At 36.9% G+C, this 16,459-nt stretch overlaps 1 protein-coding gene across 4 annotated transcripts in view; it reads left to right on the top strand.

The window, feature by feature from the left end:
• The window catches only part of LOC115210385 (protein O-mannosyl-transferase TMTC4), a 144,932-nt gene that overhangs the window by 86,681 nt on the left and 41,792 nt on the right, over positions 1 to 16,459 (top strand). For all 4 annotated transcript variants that reach the window (XM_036502458.1, XM_029778958.2, XM_029778957.2 and 1 more), the window contains 2 exons: positions 3,224 to 3,311; positions 8,342 to 8,454. In XM_036502458.1, coding sequence (XP_036358351.1) covers positions 3,224 to 3,311; positions 8,342 to 8,454 — 201 coding nt within the window. The remainder of the gene's footprint in view (positions 1 to 3,223; positions 3,312 to 8,341; positions 8,455 to 16,459) is intronic.

The following is a 16,459-nucleotide window of genomic DNA, read 5'->3' as shown; positions in this document are numbered from 1 at the left end:
CATTCTTAAAATGTAATAAAAGCATTAAACAATCTATGTAAGGTAGCTCAGTATCTTCATCTTGTCTTTGTTTTTATTTATTGATATCACCTTACATATTATGTCTAACTTCTCATCTGCATTGTTTAAAGGTATTTTTTTTTCATTCTAAGACATTTATATCATTTATTATATATAGCTACCATTGTTAATCATCATTGAACAATATCTCACTATGGAAGTTATTGATAACTCGACATATTTAGAACTTTAAGTTGACTTAACACATAATCTGATGATTGCTGCTGTGACAGTATTAACTTGATACATGGTAACCAGCTGATTAACTCAGCTGGTTACCATTCTTTTCTGGTCACTATATACATACATACATACGTGTGTGTGTGTGTGTGTGTGTGTATATACAAAAGAATTTCAAAATGAACATTTACTTTCCTTCTGGTTAACTGTTTAATCCTAAGACAACCTATATAAAGCAAACTTCCAGTTGTGATCGACATTTTTATTTATTCATTTATTTTCTTCAGCAACAGTATATAGTGAGATTTGGCTTCTATTTCTAGCAGATTGATTGGCCACATAGAGGCTTCTTTGTTATTTCATTTTCTTCCAGTTGATAATAGCTAATGACTTAGTGAACTCTTAAAATTTCAAGTGTGACTGGTTATATATAGGTTCTGAAGGAATCATTTAAAATTTCTCTGCTGCAAGAGAGAGAGAGAGAGAGAGAGAGAGGGGGGGATGTTATATATTAATCTTAAACCATTACAGAGACAATCTTTTAATTTCTACTTTGAATCATTGCAGGTTGTAAGCTTGAATATAGTATCAAGTATTCCATTAGTCTAGCAGATATTTTAAAATAAAACTTACTTAAATGCTTCCTTATTTGTGGGATACCTTAAAGATGCCTTATGTGGCCTATATAGATGGTGTGTGAGTCAATTTTAAAGAAGGCAACACTTAGCATAATAGATAAGCAGCTTATGATGTTGCTGTTTAGCCCAGGGTCAATCTTGATTGAGCAGAGCTCTGATCAGAAGCATTCCATACATGGCCATCCATTGTTAGAAGCAGCATCTAAAACCACATTATATAATATGTGCTCTGTTTTTCTTCTTTTTGTTTTTTAAGACAGTGAGATGTGGTTTGAGAGCTGTGACTTATTTCTAGTAGATTGACCACGTAAAGGGTCCCTCATTGGTTTGAGCAGCTTATGTGTTGTGCTGATGATGGTAGTGGTAGAGGGTAGTTGATGAGGCATAGATAAAGAAATAAATAAAAAATTATGTTTGATCAACTGACCAGTATTATCTCTTAATCTGATAATCCCCAGCAGCCCAGTTGTTCTAAGATGAGACAGAAATAGTATAAGGTTTTATCTTTGCTTATTCCAGTCGTTGGACCACAGCCAAAACAAAGCACAGCCTTGAAGGGTTTAGTTGAAGAAATCAACCCCTGTACCTTTTTTTTTTTTACCTTTTTCTTCAAATCAGGCAATTACTATATTGGTCTCTTTTGCCAAACTGCTATGTTACAGGGATGCAAACAAACCAATACCAGTCGACAAGCAATGGTAGGAACAAACACAACAAAAACACAAAGACACATACACACAGATACACACATATATATGTGTGTATGTATGGTGTGTGTGTGTGGTGTATATGGTGTGTGTGCATGTATGTATATGTGTGAATTTTTATTAATATTTAGCAGAAGCAAGAGAGTGACTCAAGGGCCCAGAGTTTCGTGCATTAACACTTAACAAACTTTAATAAGTGCCAACACACGAAAATCTCAACCTGTCACTTCTGCTAAATACTGGTTTTAGATTTTGGCACGAGGCCACCAATTTCAGGGGATGGGCTTAAGTCTGTTAGAGCAACCTCGGTACTCAACTGGTACTTATTTTATTGACTCCAAAAGGATAAAAGGCAAAGTTGACCCCAGTAGCATTGAACTCAAAATGTTAAAGACAAATGAAATGCCGCTAAGCATTTTGCTCTGCATGTTAACGATTCTGCCAGCTTGCTGTCTTACTTCTGTTACATATTCTCAAAGATATATATATAGTGAGGGTGCATGGCTTAGTGGTTAGGGTGTTGCACTCATGCTCGCTTGATTGTGATTTCAATTCCTAGACTGGGTGGTACTTGTTTTTATTTTTATTTTTCCTGTTTGACTCACCAAACCTATATGTATATATATATATAATATGTCCTTGCTGTTATGTTAAACTGTTGTATGTCCAAATTTGACCAAATGTGTTTTTTCAATATTTATTTTTGCTTGCAATTGCTGGTTCTTTTGGTCAAACTATCGTATCTCCAGCTGCTTTAGATGCCAAGACATCAAAAATTGTCAAAGTGTAGTACAACAGTTTTGCTATGGAATGGTGAAACTATTTTTTCATTTTCTGAAAAAGCAATGTTTTGGACTGACAACACTTTTGCATAATAGCAACTATATATATGATGGGCTTCTTTATTTTCATTTCCATTTGCTAATTCCACTCACAAAGCTTTAGTCATCCTGGGTCTATAGTAGAAGACACTTGCCCAAAGTGCCACACAGTGGGACTGAACCCAAGACCGCATGGTTAGGAAGTAAGCATCTTAACCATACACAGCCACTCCTGTACTTAACCATATCATTGTTGCAACAATAATATAATAATTTCACGGAGAAAAGAATAAAGATGGAGTAAGAAAGGAGATGACTGCAAATAGGGACAGCTATGGCAAAACCAATTTAACAATCTGTGAATACTTATATTATATAAACACATTGCAGAGCATATGAATAAACTGATTTTATATAACAATTTATTTCTAGCTTTGCTCAAAAATGCAATTTCAAAATCTTTCATCCAAAGTTAAATAAAACTCAATTACGTTAAAATTGTGATCCATTGGTTAAGATCCTTAAGTTAGTTTAGAGCAATGCTATAAATATTTTCTCATATATATTTAATGTGGACAGTAGTTTATATAAGAAAAATAGATTGAATTACATATAAGGCTGATGGTGCCAATGGTTACCATATCATTTTCCTATTAGATTATTTGAAACTATACAAACATTAATATGGCTTTTCAGATTTTATCTATATAACTAGAGCCAAAATTTCATAACGGTGCATATATGCAGTGATTTTTCATTCAAATAGAAATTCTTTGAGGCCTCCATCAACCTGCCAGTGTTATTTATTCTATTCCAGGTTGCTGGTGTTGTTGGACGTGCAGATTTACTTTGTGCTTTACTTGTTACGTTATCTATATTATCTTACATCAAGGCTTGCAATACAGGTAAGTCTTCATCATTATTACCATCACTATCATCATCATCATTATCACCATCACTATCATCATCATTATCATCATCATCATCACCATCACTATCATCATCATTGTTGTCATCATAATTTTATGTCCACTTTCCATGGTAGCATGTGTCAGATGAGTTGTGATGGTTTGTGTCCTTATTTGGAGTTACTGCCCACCAGCAGGGCCAACCCTAGGGTTGCTGGCACCCTGGGCAAGCTGACAGTCATGGAAATTTCCTTGTATTTGTTATGTCCTCCTTGGCACCCCTGGTAACCGCCGAGTTGCCCATACCTTGAATCAGCCCTGCCAACCAGGAGGGCCATGTCTGATTTATGCATTCATTTTTGACTTAGTGCCTATGATGGATACCCTTTCTAACACTATTCACTTTAGTGAGTGTAGTAGGCACATTTTATCATAGCAAAAGCATGTGAGAGGTTATCATGTCCTTGACGAGGTTAAACAGTCTTCCCAGCCCTATATTCTCTCTCTCTCTCTCTCTCTCTCCCTCTCTCTCTTTGTTCACTAATTACTGATAACATTAATTACAGAGTTTACATTTCATCATGTCACCAACATTTGTAAGGTTACCTTTAGGCTCATGAGACTAAATAGTTCTCATTACTTTATGCTGTATCCATTTGCTCAAGACGTCCCATGTTCATATATTGCAGCTACTGGAATTGTTTCATCACCAAAAACTGGGTCTTAGGATTCACTTGTACCATATCCCTGACAATAATATTTGGTAATTACCCATCAGGTTTTTTTTTGTCTGTAGTTTGGCCCTGTAGACTAAAATCCGGATAACTTTTGAATTCTGTTTTAGTTCTTTTAAAACAAGAATGGCCATCTTAACACACTCCCAAGTTTGACAACAACCACCTAGTTGGGGAGGTTTAAAAGAGTTCACTCTGGAAATATTTAAGCCAGACTTCCTGACCAGACTCTCACACAGCAATAGTAATTATTATTCAATCAGCTAAAGTTAGAAAGTGACTCAAGGACTGAGAGTTTCATATATTGGCTCTCATCAAAACTCTGTGTGTGTGTAACATAACAAAAGCAGCTATCTATAGGTACAGGAGTGGCTGTGTGGTAAGTAGCTTGCTTACCAACCACATGGTTCCGGGTTCAGACCCACTGTGTGTCACCTTGGGCAAGTGTCTTCTACTATAGCCTCGGGCCGACCAAAGCCATGTGAGTGGATTTGGTAGACAGAAACTGAAAGAAGCCCATAGTATATATGTGTATATATATGCAGGAGTGGCTGTGTGGTAAGTAGCTTGCTAACCAACCACATGGTTGCGGGTTCAGTCCCACTGCGTGGCATCTTGGGCAAGTGTCTTCTGCTATAGCCCCGGGCCGACCAATGCCTTGTGAGTGGATTTGGTAGATGGAAACTGAAAGAAGCCTGTCGTATATATGTATATATATATATGTGAGTGTTTGTGTGTCTGTGTTTGTCCCCCCCACCAACATCGCTTGACAACCAATGCTGGTGTGTTTACGTCCCCGTCACTTAGCGGTTCGGCAAAAAGAGACCGATAGAATAAGTACTGGGCTTACAAAGAATAAGTCCCGGGGTCGATTTGCTCGACTAAAGGCGGTGCTCCAGCATGGCCGCAGTCAAATGACTGAAACAAGTAAAAGAGTATATATATATATATTTATATATAATAATAATAATAATAATTGTGTACAGTGCTCAGGTGCACATATATATATATGTTTGTGTTTCTGTGTTTGTCCCCCCAACCGATGTTGGTGTGTTTATGTCCCCGTAACTTAGTTCGGTAAAAGAGACTGATAGCATACGTAGTAGGCTTACAAACAATAAGTTCTGAGGTCAATTTGTTCGACTAAAGGTGGTGCTCCAGCATGGCCACAGTCAATTGACTGAAACAAGTAAAAGAGTAAAAAAGAATCTGCAATATAAAACCAAAAAGGAAAAAGTCACTTGTCACTAATAGTGACTTGACGGGGTAGGGTAGCACCTACATTGCACGAAATAAGAGTTAAAAACCCTTATAGCTGCTGGACGCATATATGTATGCATCCAATAATCCAATGAAGACCAACAGGCCACCCTTCTTGTAAAAGTATAATAAACAATTACTCTACAAGAAGTATTGAGTAATTCTTCAGTTTAGTGTAAAATTGTTTATATTATAAAAAAAATAAGCCAAAAAAAAACAAAACAAGCAAACAATATATAAGTCCTGAAGCTTGCCAGCTCCTGTCAAACCATCTATGCAATGCTAGCATAGAAAGTGGACGTTAATTGATGATACTGATGATGTATAAGTATTAGTTCCAAGACCAATTGTTTTATAGTTTTCTAAAAGTACATATTTCTAATCTATAAGTGTTTTTTTGCCTGTATAGTGTTTGAAGAGATTGGAAAAGAATAAGGCAGGTGTGAAATTATATATGAAATATAAAATTGTAACCTGAAAGTAATAATACAAGCAAAGTGAAGAAGTGATTTCTCATCAGAGATTGTATGTAGGTGAGATAGCTTCAACAGTCTGAATAGGAAGGTGAAAATAAATGTAGGATGGTGTCAGAGAGGAAATGTGCTTTAGGCTGGTTACAGCTGTAGAGGGCAGAGAAAAGTAACTTAGAAAGAAGACAACAAAGGAATATGTCAGTAATTTTTGTCTTTTGTGTTGGATACGTCTTCAGGACATTGCAGTTCTTATGCTAACCCTTTGATACCAACACACCTGTGTTCTGGTTCTGCGTCCATTGTAAAGTGTTCATTAAATCAAAACCTGCCATAATAATTTTTTGAAATATCTTTTTAATATAGGCGTAGGAGTGGCTGTGTGGTAAGTAGCTAGCTTACCAACCACATGGTTCTGGGTTCAGTCCCACTGTGTGGCACCTTCTACTATAGCTTCAGGCCGACCAAAGCCTTGTGAGTGGATTTGGTAGACAGAAACTGAAAGAAGCCCATCGTGTATATATATATCTCTTATGATAATACATATATATATATGGCGGTGCCCCAGCATGGCCACAGCTCATTAGCTGAAACTGGAAAAATCAAAATCAAATATGTGTGTGTGTATGTTTGTGTGTCTGTGTTTATCCCCGCAACATCGCTTGACAACCGATGCTAGTGTGTTCACGTCCCCGTCATTTAGTGGTTCAGCAAAAGAGACTGATAGAATAAGTACTAGGCTTACAAAGAATAAGTCCTGGGGTCGATTTGCTTGACTAAAGGCGGTGCTCCAGCATGGCCGCAGTCAAATGACTGAAACAAATATAAGAATATGTTCCAAACACCACCTTAATAATAATAATAGTAATAATAATCTTCTCTACTATAGACACAAGGCCTAGAATTTATGGGGAGGGTAATAGTTGATTACATTGACCCCAGTACTTGATTGGTTCTTAGTTTATCAACCCCCGAAAGGATGAAAGGTAAAGTCGACCTCAGCATAATTTGAACTCAGGACATAAAGACAGACAAAATGCCGTTAAGCATTTTGCCTGGCTTGCTAGCAATTTTGTCAGTTCACTGCCTTAAATAATAATGATTAAATGATGATGGTGGTGGTTGTCATGTGGGGATGGTTTCAAATTTTGGTACAAGGCCAACAATTTTAGGAGAAGGGGTACGTCAGCTTCATTGACCTCAGTGTTCCACGGGGACTTATTTTATCGCCCCTGAAAGGATGAAAGGTGAAGTTAACCTGGGTGGAATTTGAACTCAGAATATAAAGACAAACAGAATGCCACTAAGAATTTTGTCCACTCTGCTAATGATTCTCTCAACTCACCACCAACAACGACAATAGTAATTTCAACTTTTGGCACAAGGCCAGCAATTTTGGAGGAGGAGCCAAGTCAATTAAATTGAACCCAGTACTCAACTTGTTCTTATTTTATTGACCCCAAAAGGATAAAAAGCAATGTCAACCCCAACAGTATTTGAACTCAGGACATAAAGACAGATGAAATATTGCTAGGCTTTTTGCTCAGTGTGCTAAAAATTCTGCCTTGATAATCATTTCTACTTGAAGGCACATGGCCTGAAATTTTTGGGGAGGGGACTAGTTGATTACATCAACCCTAGTGTTTCACTGGTACTCATTTTATCAACCCTGAAAGAATGAAAGGCAAAGTTGACCTTGCTGGAATTTGAACTCAGAATGTAAGGACAGACAGACTGCCAGTAAGCATTTTGCCCAGTGTGCTAACGATTCTGCCAGATTACTGCCTTAACAATAATAATAATAATACTTTGTATTAAAGGTAAAAGGCCTGAAATTTGGGGGAGGGGGATAGTCAGTTACATCAACCCCAGTGTTTTATTGGTACTTAATTTATTGACTCCAAAAGGACAAAGACAAAGTCAGCCTCAGTGGAATATGAACTCTGAATGTAAGGGCAGGCAAAATGCTGCTAAGCATTTTGCCCAGTGTGCTAACGATTCTGCCAGCTAGCTACATTAATAATAATAATAATAATCTCCTAATATAATAATGAGCATAATGTTTTTATATATTTGTGTGTGTATATATATATTTGTCCAGAATCATGCTAGATGCAGAGGAGGAGAGAAAATAATAATTCAGTGAAGGAGAAGTAGTGAGAGTAATAGCCCTGACTGAGAGAGAGTGAGAGAAAGTAATAGCAATGAGAGAAAGGAAGGGGTGAAAAAAAACTCAGCGTTTCAACTCTGAGTATATGTGTAGTTGTGTACAAGGGAAGCATGCGAATGTTTGTATTGTGTGATTATTATGTAACTTATTTTGTAATTTATTTATATATAAAATATTACAATTAGCTGCCATTATTGGTGGCATGTGGTCAGCTAGTAAAAAAAAAAAAATAGTCATTTTATTAAATCCCTCCAAATTCTTAATTATTTTTCAAAATGAATTCAAACACAATGTTCTTCACAAATACAGTCATGAAGGTGTTAATGGTTTCGTTCCTTCTTATATATTTCTGATTCATGTCTCTATTTTATTGCTCTTTTTTTCCTTTTTCAGATAAAAATTGTTTAACAGAAATTCCTGCCAACTTTTCTTGGCTTTGGTTTACAGGAAGCATAATCTTTATGGCATCGTCAATGTTGTGCAAGGAGCAAGGTATAACCGTTATAGTAAGTATGTTAGAATGCCTATGATTACTGCGTCAATTAAATCTTCACAGGTTCATTGTTGTTCTCCAAACAAATAAATACCAGAAATTATTTAGCCCAAATAGATCTATTATTTTCAAAATCATTCTGAACAGAAACATTTATTTATTCTTTTCTGGTAAAAGTTATTTAGGACGGCATATTTTACGTCTTGATCTTTAAAAGACGCTGGGGATTTGGATTCTAATTTTAGCATATCAAGGAGTAACATTGATTCTCTTTCTCTCTCTTATTGACATTCAAAACAATATTGCGAAGTAATTTATTTATTTATTATTATTTTTCTCTTGGCACATATTCAAAAAAACTGAATCAATCCTGCTGTGTGAATGACACTAATTTGATCAACCAAGAAGGGATGAAAGGTAGTCTTATTTATAGAATGAAGTGGAAGACCTGAGATTGTTGGGGGTGAGGAATAGGTGGAAGCTATAATCTTCATGCCTATTTCAGAACATTAGAGAGATAATTCAACAGAAATGGTTCCAGCTAAGTGTTGAGCTAATTTTTTGGTCCAGCCTATCAAGAGCTCACTCATTAAGTATAAACAGATAAAAATAGATTTAAATTAATGGAGGGAGAAGAAATGAGAAAATGAGACAATGTTTTTCCAAAGGTCATGAAATATGTGGCTTTTATGAGATCTTTTATCTGGTTCCAGTCATTGGATTGCAGTCATGCTGGGACACCACCTTGAAGGGTTTAGCCAACCAGTCAACCCTTGTTCTTATTTTTTAAAGCTTGGTACTCATTCTGTCAGTTTCTTTTGCCAAGCTGCTAAGTTACGGGACATAAACAAACTAATACAGGTTTTTGAGTAGTGGTGATGGGACAAAGACAAACAAACGTGTGTGTGTGTGTCTTTCATCATCATTGCTTAACGTCCGCTTTCCATGCTAGCATGGGTTTAACGATTTGACTGAGGTCTGGCAAACCAGATGGCTGCACCAGGCTCCAATCTGATCTGGCAGAGTTTCTGCAGCTGGATGCCCTTCCTAATGCCAACCACTCCGAGAGTGTAGTGGGTGCTTTTACGTGCCACCTGCACAGGAGCCAGTCCAGCGGCACTGGGCAACAACCTTGCTTGAATGTTTTTTCACGTGCCAGTAAGGCGACGCTAGCAATGACCACACTCAAATGGTGCCCTTCATGTGCCACCGTGTGTGTGTGTGTGTGTATATATATATATATATCATCATCATCGTTTAGCGTCTGTTTTCCATGCTAGCATGGGTTGGACGGTTCTACTGGGGTCTGTGAAGCCAGAAGGCTTCATCAGGCCCAGTCAAATCTGGCAGTGTTTCTATGGCTGGATGCCCTTCCTAACGCCAACCACTCCGTGAGTGTAGTGGGTGCTTTTTACGTACCACCCGTACAGGTGCCAGACAGAGCTGGCAAACGGCCACGAACGGATGGTGCTTTTTATGTGCCACTGGCACGAGGGCCAGACGAGGCTGGCAACGGACACGAACGGATGGTGCTTTTTACGTATATATATATATATATATATATATATTATATATATATATATATATATATACAAGAAAAAAGCAACAAGAATGGATTAGTTTTTCAGTACAATTGTTTCATATGAAGAACAGCTTTTAATAAAGCTTTACTTCATATGAAACAATTGTACTGAAAAACTAATCCATTCTTGTTGCTTTTTTCTTGTTTATAATCACCCCACATTATTTTATGGTTAATACCATATAGATTTCTAAGTTAAGTACCGCATTCATGTGAATTCATTGGAACTCACTTGAATCTTAATTGCTTTTACTGAATATATATATATGTAAGTATATGAAGATGGAAATTGTGTAGAAGCCTGTTGTGCGTGTGTGTGTGTGTGTATATATATATATATACACACGTATATAAATGATGGGCTTCTGCACAGTTTCTGTCTACCAAATTCACTCACAAAGCATTGGTTGGTCCAGAGCTATAGTAAGAAGACACCCAGTGGGCTGCACAGTGGACTGAACTGAAAACCTCATGGTTACAAAATGAGCTTCCTAACCACACAGCCATGCCTCAGCCTAAAACTAATCTTTATTAAAAATTTCAAAACTATGTAATTAATTTGTTTAACCAGGAACTTATCTTTAATTTATTGGCACTCAGCCTCTTTACTCTATTAATTAAATCACTGAAGTTAAGTACTCAAGAGATATCATCTGCATGAAAAATGATATTTTAAGTTAATGTTAACATATTTAACGTGATAAGCATGGAATGTCTAATTAGAAATATTCCAGGCTTGGTTGTGTAGTTGAGAAGTTTGCCTCAGAACCACGTGGTTAAGAGTTCAGTTCCACTGCAAAGGTGGTGTTGGGAGGTGTCCTGTTCTAAAACTAATATCATGTGAGTGAAATTGGTAGACAGAAATTATAGAAGCCTATAACGTTTCTACCAGCAGCGAGCTGGTAGAAATGTTAGCATGCCAGGCGAGATGCTTAGTGGTATTTCGTCTGCCATTATGTTCTAAGTTCAAATTCCGCCGAGGTCGACTTTGCCTTTCATCCTTTCGGGGTCAATAAATTAATACCAGTTACACACTGGGGTTGATGTTATCGACTTAATCCCTTTGTCCTTGTTTATCCCCTCTATGTTTAGCCCCTTGTGGGCAATAAAGAAATAAGAAATTATAGAAGCCTACCATGTATATGTGTGTAGACACACACATACACTCACTGGAGCTCAATGCAGCTGTACTGCTTGTCAAGTCCTGTCAAACTGGCCAACCCATGCCAGCATAGAAAACGGTTGTAGATGATAATGATGATAGTGATATTGTGTGTGTTTGTATAAGTTTGTCATTTGCCTTCAACTTTATGTGTGTTTACTGATGGTAAACAAAAGCCTCATTGTTCATATAGTAAGGCTTTTGTTTCCAGTTCTCCACTGAATCACATCTGGACTGTTTGGAGTTTGATAGACTGGGTTTTTATTACCTTCCTTGGAAGCAGGTATCCAAGAAAGACATCTGACTGTAGGAAATGCTGCTCTAGGATAGTCTCAACTGATCCATGTGTTATTGTTTTTTAATACAATTCTATCCCAGACAAGGTTTGAAGTCACTGTAGCATAATGGACTACAAAGAAAGAAAAGAAGGGGCCTACAAATCGAAAAGATATCAATTGACAAAAAGCTCAAGGTGGTGAGCTGGCAGAAACGTTAGCACGCCGGGCGAAATGCTTAGTGATATTTCATCTTCTGTTGCGTTCTGAGTTCAAATTCCGCCAAGGATTACTTTGCCTTTCATCCTTTCGGGGTCGATAAATTAAGTATCAGTTACGCACTGGGGTCGATATAATCGACTTAATCCCTTTGTCTGTCCTTATTTGTCTCCTCTATGTTTAGCCCCTTGTGGGCAATAAAGAAATAAGAAAGCTTAAGGGAATGAATATCGTAGACCTGAGGAAAACAAAATGATGGTAGTGAGTTCCAGAGAGCAGCAATTCAGAGGAAGAGGCTTTCAACTGAAAGGACTTATGACTAACAAGAATTTCAACTTAGAAATGATGCACCTGAGAAGAGAAGAGGGCGACACATTTAAAGGTTTTGGCAGAGGGTACTAATTCATCAGTCATGACCATGGAAATACTTATAGAAAAGACACAGTGAAGATACACTTTGATAACGAGCCAAAGACTCCAACCTAGTAGAAAGAAGAGGACCCATCATCCTAATGATTTGATTCTAAATTTGATCAAACAATGTAAGCATGGAAAAGTGGATATTAAAACAACAATGATGATGATAATGATGATGATGGAAAACAACATTTGTTTCATAAGTAATATTATTGTAATTGACAAGTACATAAGACAACTCTAGACATGTTCTGTTATTATTAAACCTCTTCAATGAAGTATAAGCGTCATGTCATTAAATATGTTAGCAGTATAGGTGCAGGAGTGGCTGTGTGGTAAGTAGCTTGCTTACCAACCAGATGGTTCTGGGTTCATTTCCAGTGCGTGGCACCTTGGGCAAGTGTCTTCTACTATAGCCTTGGGCCGACCAAAGCCTTGTGAGTGAATTTGGAAGACAGAAACTGAAAAAAGCCTTCGTATATATATATATATATATATATATATATATATATATATGTGTGTGTGTGTGTCTGTGTTTGTCCTCCCAACATCACTGGTATGTTTCCGTCTGCGTAACTTAGTAGTTCGGCAAAAGAGACCGATAGAATAAGTTCTAGGCTTACAAAGAATAAGTCCTGGGGTCGATTTGCTTGACTAAAGGTGGTGCTCCAGCATGGCTACAGTCAAATGACTGAAACAAGTAAAAGAGTATTTTTAATATTCTTTTTTTCTCTTGAAGATGGCTGCTGAGTGATTACCTTTAATAATATAGTTTTTTGAAATATGCTAATTGTTCATACCTACTCATATACAATATTTCACATCTACTTAGTGATTCTTTCATTACTGCTTTGGTAAATGCAGAAAGTCTTCTTGTATGATGAGGTTTAATAAGACCAAAACATGTTCCAAATTGTCTTCCATGCTTGCTAAAATGATTTAAATAATTACAATCATTGAATTAGACTTTTCCTCGCCATATTATTTCTAAGTAAATATTTTATGCTTCACTACATTAAGGAGAAAAACATTAACTTTGTTCCATAAATATTTTTCTTTTAATATAAGGTCAAGTTTTAAGGAAACAGAACTATTAACTCAAACCTAATATGTCAGAAGTGCTTATCGTATCAAACTAAAAGGTAGCAAGGTTAAATTGACCTCTAAAAGATTTGAACTTAGACAAGAGAATTATCTCATTTGTGCTTCACCTCCCCACACACCCCTGCTATATAAATATTATCATTTGTTCAAGTAGGAAAATGTGAGCTAATTTACTCGGTTTGTCTTCAAGGGAGGTAACTATGGATACACTCCAGGAAGAAAATTAGGTGAATTTTAGCAGTTAATTACAGACGGAAATGTATAATGATTTTTACTGTAGTTTTTTTTGCTCTAGTGATGCACAGCGAAAATGTCACAGAGCTTGGCTTTTGACATAGATAATGTGGGAATAATTTGAGATTTATACGATTTTTCATCTACATATTCATTATGTCAATGAAATACTTTTCCTCCTTTCTTTGTTTTTTATACTCTTTTTTTTTTTTTTTTCAACTTAAAATTTTCATTTTCCTGTGATTGTCAAGGAAGTGATCTATTTGGTATTTTAATTAGAAGGTTCTAACAAAATGCAGTCAATTGAAATATTTTTCAACTCTAGAAAAAGTTTATGCGACTAATTTGTCTTTTAAGAATAGAATTTGAAACTTATTTTTCAGTAAGTCATAATGTTCTACCTCAACCTTTTAGCATTCCGATTACTCTGGCAAATGTAATGCTTTCTTTATTCACATTGTTCTGAATTAATCATGCATTATCTCATAGCTTTGAGATTTTGATAATCTGATGGTTTATTTTTAGAATGACATTGTGAAGTAGGTGTGAGAGGTCAGATGACTGGTTTGAACATTAACCTTTTAAGCCCTGACCTCCTGACCATTATTTGACCATATACCTGGCACTCCACCGGTGCTACAGTATAGAGCGGTGCTATGGTATAGAGAAAAATAAGCCATTCACTGGTAAGGGCTCCAAAGGTAGAATATTTGGGCTGGATATGGTTTGTTGACAATAGAAATAATAGCAAAAAAGTTTGTTTTTAAATATGCCTGTTCAAACTGAAAGCAAAAATCACTGATTATTACTTGACTAATAACCTTTTGACTGCGGAAAACAGATATATCTAATCAAAATTTCATTATCCTTAACTGTAGAAAATAATTTCAGATACCAATCTGTCTTGTTGAGAAATGCTAAGTTTTTGGAACAATTTTTTTATTGAGATATTTCAAGTGTGACTTGCAAAAATTACCAATTCTTTGTTTAGAGTATTTGACATCATTACTGGAATAATCTTGAAATTTTGCAGTGAGGGGGGTTAAATAAAATTGCTAAACCAAAATGTAGCATTCTATAAGCTTTTCTAATTTTCATGCAAACTTGACGTAACGAAGCTGGGTCTTCAAATTATTGGTGTAATTAACTTATCTGATAGGGTTGCACAGTTTTCTACAACTCAGTTTCAACTCCAGCCCATACTGGGGCCTGGCTTTGAAGGGTTTAGTCAAAGAAATCAATCCTAGAACTTATCTCTTTTACTTGTTTGTCATTTGGCTGTGGCCATGCTGGAGCACTGCCTTTAGTCAAGCAAATGACTCCAGGTCTTGTTCTTTGTAAGCCTAGTATTTATTCTATCGGTCTCTTTTGCTGAACTGCTAAGTTACGGGAATGTAAACACACCAGCATTCAGTTGTCAAGCGATGCTGGGGAGACAAACACACACACACACACACACACACACCCCTATATATATATATATATATATATACATATACGACGGGCTTCTTTCAGTTTCCATCTATCAAATCCACTCACAAGGCTTTGGTCGGCCCGAGGCTATAGTAGAAGACACTTGCCCAAGGTGCCACACAGTGGGACTGAACCCAGAACCATGTGGTTGGTAAGCAAGCTACTTACCACACAGCCACTCCTGCACCTATATGTTTAACTTTTTAAGTCTGATACTTATTGTATCAAACCCTTTTGCCAGACAGCTATGTCATAGGGACAAAAACAAACCAACATTGGGTGTCAGGCAGTGGGGGTGGTGGAGACAAACAAAGGCACATTCACACACATACATACACGTACACATACATGATACATAATTGTCGTCGTCGTCATCATTTGATGTCTGTCTTTCATTCTGGTATGGGTTGGATGGTTTGACAGGAACTGGCAAATCAGAAGACTGTATCAAGCCCTACTGTCTGCTTTGGGATGGTTTATATGACTGGATGCTCTTCCTGACATCAATCGCATTACAGGGTGTAATGGGTGTTTTTTACATGACACCAGCAGCATTGAGGTTACCAGATAACTTACAGGACAAGACCCCACCCTCAACTTAGTGGAAGGGATGGGGGCAATATTGAGGAAGGTGGTTTTGTGCCAGATGAAAGGTTAGTGTATGAGTAGAGGGACAGAAATAGACATCTTGCAGTAAAGAAGATATGTAAGATATGTAGCTACCTCAGTAGAAGAGAGAGATAGTGAAAATGTGACAGGGGCTGGGTACATTCAAGTTACAGGGTGGTGTATATAAATGAAGTGGAACCAAGAATTGGATAGCGTGAGTGGGTGAGTAAGTTTGCAAGATTGCAAAAGGTGAGTGGGCGGTATATATATATATATATGTATATATACGACGGGCCTCCATGCAGTCTTTTGTTTACCTGATTTGCTCACAAGGCATATTGGTTGGCCCGGGGCTATAGTAGAAAATTCTTGCCCAAGGTGCTGCACAGTGAGACTGAACACAAAATCACTACCATGTGGTCTTGGGTTCAGTCCCACTGCATGGTACTAGGGTGGGTGTTTTCTCCTATAGCCCTAGGCTAACCAAAACCTTTTGAATGAATTGGGTAGACAGAAACTGAAAGACACCCATTGTGTGTGTGTGTGTGTATTGTCGATCAAATTTTGTCAAAGAACATTTATTTATAGATGGCAATATGATCAAGTTCCTTGCAAGTTTGCAATGTAGGTTTAATTCCTGGTTAAGCTACATCTCCTTCCTTAACCCTTTTGATATCAACGTGCTTGGGATCACCTGATTTTGTGATAAACAACCTTTAATTTGACAGTGTTCATATTAATTTAAAACCTATCATAATTCCATCTAAGAACTTGTTTTATGAAGCCATGTTCCAAACCATAGCTTAATGACTAAGTTAGTTATATTTGACTAACTCCTTCCAAATTCATGATAATTTTCAAAATTTATTAAACTAATAAGGTCAGAAAACTGTTAGTACTTATATCCGGTGTTTGCAACTAGAAAGAGATGGACTCCATATTA

The sequence above is a fragment of the Octopus sinensis genome, linkage group LG4, assembly GCF_006345805.1.
Source record: "Octopus sinensis linkage group LG4, ASM634580v1, whole genome shotgun sequence".
NCBI classification, from domain to species: Eukaryota; Metazoa; Mollusca; class Cephalopoda; order Octopoda; family Octopodidae; genus Octopus; species Octopus sinensis.
This window is presented reverse-complemented; position numbering and strand designations above follow the sequence as displayed.